The following is a 3639-nucleotide window of genomic DNA, read 5'->3' as shown; positions in this document are numbered from 1 at the left end:
TTCAAATCTATAGAGTCTATCAATGTAAGCCGGGCCGAACTCAGGCCTGTCCCGTAGACGTTGGGTTGGCCCAGCCCGGCCCGGTATATGGCCAGATATATGTTACATGTGCAACGTAGTGTGCTTCATGTCTGGAGCGCATAGGTTGTGCCACGTTGCGAGGACAAGCCATAATATAATACAATAGAAAATTTGATTTTACTTCGAATTAGAATAGGAAGCTTACTTTTATTTCTAAAAATAATTTGAGGTTTCTTCTTTATTTTGGTTTGGAGTAGTATAATTGCTCGAAAATGAGTATTTCATTGTGGAATTCTAAAATAAACTAAGACCCTTTTTTAAGTACATGTCATTCTGCCAATCTTGCGCTGCACGCGAGTACACTAAACGAGCATGTGAAGTACACATATGTTGTTTCGAGGAGCACAAGTTAGTTCTGCATAGGGGTACAAGTTGCGCTTGAAGAAGTTCACTGAAGCCTATAAAAACGGATCTAGTTTTGAAGATTTTAACGCGAGGCATGTAACGGTGTAAATGGTCCACACCCGGTTCAACAAATATTCCATTTTAAAACCGGATACACGAAGAACACACGAACACACAAACCACCCTTCTCCTCCCGTGACAAGAAACTAACTAAACTCTGATGGCGATAAGAGACGCACATGAGTAACGACATTTATTCCGATTAATGATTTTGAGTCCAGATGGCAACCACCTAAAATGGCTTTCGTAACATACAAAAAAGCTTCACAAGCACATATGTTTCAAGCAGTGCAGATAAACTTTTGAATTCTTTCTTATGATTTGAATGAAACCGTAACAAACACACAAAACACGCAAAATGGTAGCATGGGTCAAAGCACACGCCTTCCACCTACCACGGTCCATATAGAGCGCTCCTCCTTTGGAAGGCAAAGACAACCATTGCATGGTGGCAGAGCTAAACTTAGACTTGCTTTGGCGGTGCAGGAGCAATAGCGTTGCAACCGTCTTTAGATGTCGTTGGCACCAGAGGAGGATTACTGCCAATGTATGCTTAGTAGTGGTCCTTCTTCCGAACTAGGCGGTATGAGGCAACCTCAAGGGCGGCAACTACAAGAAACAAAAACGTCGCGATCACGAAAATTGCGACACCTCCGACAATCCTAGCGTTCCCAACAGTTTTCTTTGCAAAGCCTTCAAACCCTAACATGGCGCCTGTCAGAAATAGTAGCACTGCTATGATCGCAAGGACCCTGAAAGTATAGACGCATGGCGTAGAGACCATATTAATTATACAAGTTAAATGAACAAGCCACCAAGTAGACATCGATTATGTATTTAAGTTCAATTTTCAAATTCTAAGAGAAATGATAAAAGAACAATGAATTCTAAAGCTCTCGGGCCACGCCACCACTTAGCACACCACGGCATTAGACTAGCATTAATTGTAGCATTAATTTTAATGATGATATTTTCCTCGATTAGCGAGAAAAAGCAAGCCGGATGTCGAGTTGTGAATAACCAAATTATTTATGTTCCATGAGATGATGAAGAAGACCACCGCGGCAATGCGCTTGGCCCCCTTAGCTATCCGCCACGCCCCACAACAGCAGATGGCCATGCTGGCAAGAATCTGCGTCATCGATGCCAACACGGCCGCTACCATGCCGCATGTCATCGCCGGCGATTGCCAGTACGTAGAGAACTCGCCATGGTCATCTTGATGATGTTTCTGCCTGAATGAATGCACAACGTTAAGAAGAATTAACAATATTATTATCAACTAGATTATGCTTTGCCAAAGTTTTTATTTTGAAATCTTGGCCGAAGGTTAGAGTGAGAAAGAGATACCATCTGGCAGGTTACAATGACAGAGACATAATATCTAGCGTGCGATGTGTGCATACCAGCGCCAAGAGAACCGCGCTGATGACTCCGAACACGATCGTCATCACAGCGAGGATGCTGGTCACTACTAATCGGAGCAGATGAGTTAAATAGTACATTGCCACACGCATATAGATAGACAGAGATGAACAAGTGCATGAATGCAAGTATGCAACGTTAGCTCGAATAAGTTACCCGAGGACGGGCAACCTCTTGCATGAAGATTGTCACCCGCATTGCTCCATTTCGTGTAAGCTATATAAAGTTGGTAAATGTATAATTTCTTTCCGTAATAATAAGGTAAGGATTGACTCCGTGGGTTCACCGTCACAATACGCTTATTTTCGTAATTTTACGCTTTCAGTTTGAATTTAAAACATATTCAAGGTGGTACTAAATTTTGTCTCTGCAATATCTGGCTTTTTATGAAATCAACCCGCACTCCTATTGTTCAAGTTAACCAGATGGTTAGAGGGACTGTGGTATCACCAGCCCATCAGGGTTCAAATCCTGTTGCTCGCATTTATTCCTAGATTTATTTCAGGATTTCCGGCGATGCACATTCAGTGGGAGGAGACGTTCCCGTCGACGACGAGGCGCCTATGGTGACTTCATAAATCTCAAGATGATATGTCGGCTCGGTCTTTCGGAGGAGCTCATAGGGGTAGGTTGTGCATGTGTGCGTTCATAGGAGTGAGTGTATGCACGTGTATATGAGCGCTTGTGTCTGTACTGATGTTCAAAAAAAAGTCAACCAGACGGTACGGGGAACAGAAAAGAAAAGAAAAATCCCACCCAGACGAGCCACGACCTTGCCTCCAGCACGCCGCCACCACCGGCCACTGCCCCTCCGCTGTGTGCCGCCACCACCGGCTCACGCCCCTTCGCCCGCAGCGTCCTGGTCGCCGCCGCCGGCCTTGCATCACCTCAACGTCTGACACTCGAATCTCGCAGGCCCACCGCACACCTGCTCCCTTGCCAAGTTCGTCCAGGCGGCCGCCATACTCGCCGCCTTTGCAGACATCCCCTGTGGCGCCAATCTCAAGAGCCCCGACAACTTCTCCGACAGCTCAATTCCGTGCATCCCGACTCGATTACTTCAAGGAGGAGGAGGATGACGATGAGGTGGAGCTCCTGGACACGGCCGCCTGTCCCCGAGATGTCTGCAGCAACGGTGGCCTCTCGTGCACGCGAAGGTCTATGTGGAGGCGGAAATTTAGTTCGACCTAACCTCGAGGTGCCGGCCTCCCCAAGTTCCTGCTGACGGTGGCCTCCCGAAGCTCCTGCCGGCCTCCTCCCCGAGCCCCAAGCACGAACAAAGTACCGTGTTGCACACCTGAAAGTCACCCAGCTGTTGGATTAATTATGCATCTATGGGATGCCATTAGCAGGATCAAATTGCATCTAGATCACCCAATAACCATGAACAGAGAAGGGATCAGAGGTTCTTTACATGTCACAAAAGTGGACATGATCGCCTGCTCGATGCAGGCGTGATGAAGGGGTGTCGTAGTCGAGGTAGAAGTCCTCCTCAACGTCCTGCTGCCCTCAGGACGCCATCGGCACTGTCCGAGGACGGAAGCGGCGGCTGGAGTAGGTCTTCGCGTCGCTGCAGTGCTCCCCCTAATCGGATGGGGTGAGAGAATATCGGGAGGGGAGTAAAACCGTACGAGAATTGTGATCGCGCAGGCTGCCAACCCTCTCCCGTACCCCCCTTTTATCTAGCGCTGGCGACAGAGGACCTAAACCATCAGTTGGTTTGGGTGC

The 3639-nt window shown here is 47.5% G+C and overlaps 1 protein-coding gene across 1 annotated transcript; it reads right to left on the bottom strand.

Annotated features, from left to right (window-relative positions):
- Positions 1 to 965: 965 nt before the first annotated feature.
- Positions 966 to 1937, bottom strand: LOC125555434. Its single transcript, XM_048718393.1, has 3 exons — positions 1893 to 1937; positions 1525 to 1717; positions 966 to 1239 (listed from the first exon to the last, which is right to left on the bottom strand). Exons 1-3 carry the CDS (start codon positions 1935 to 1937, stop codon positions 1040 to 1042), a joined length of 438 nt encoding a protein of 145 aa, XP_048574350.1. The 3' UTR covers positions 966 to 1039.
- Positions 1938 to 3639: the final 1702 nt, after the last annotated feature.

This window comes from Triticum urartu, chromosome 5, assembly GCF_003073215.2.
Source record: "Triticum urartu cultivar G1812 chromosome 5, Tu2.1, whole genome shotgun sequence".
NCBI classification, from domain to species: Eukaryota; Viridiplantae; Streptophyta; class Magnoliopsida; order Poales; family Poaceae; genus Triticum; species Triticum urartu.
The sequence above is the reverse complement of the archived record's forward strand: the minus strand, read 5'-3'. Positions and strand labels throughout refer to the sequence as shown.

Bases quoted from the DNA above. Each gene is read 5' to 3' on its own strand.
- LOC125555434 (XM_048718393.1), bottom strand. From the start codon at position 1,937: ATGACGATCGTGTTCGGAGTCATCAGCGCGGTTCTCTTGGCGCTG. The intron at 1,718-1,892 runs GTATGCACACAT...TCATTCAGGCAG, and splicing joins GCGCGGTTCTCTTGGCGCTG to AAACATCATCAAGATGACCA. The intron at 1,240-1,524 runs GGAACATAAATA...TCTATACTTTCA, and splicing joins GGTCTTCTTCATCATCTCAT to GGGTCCTTGCGATCATAGCA.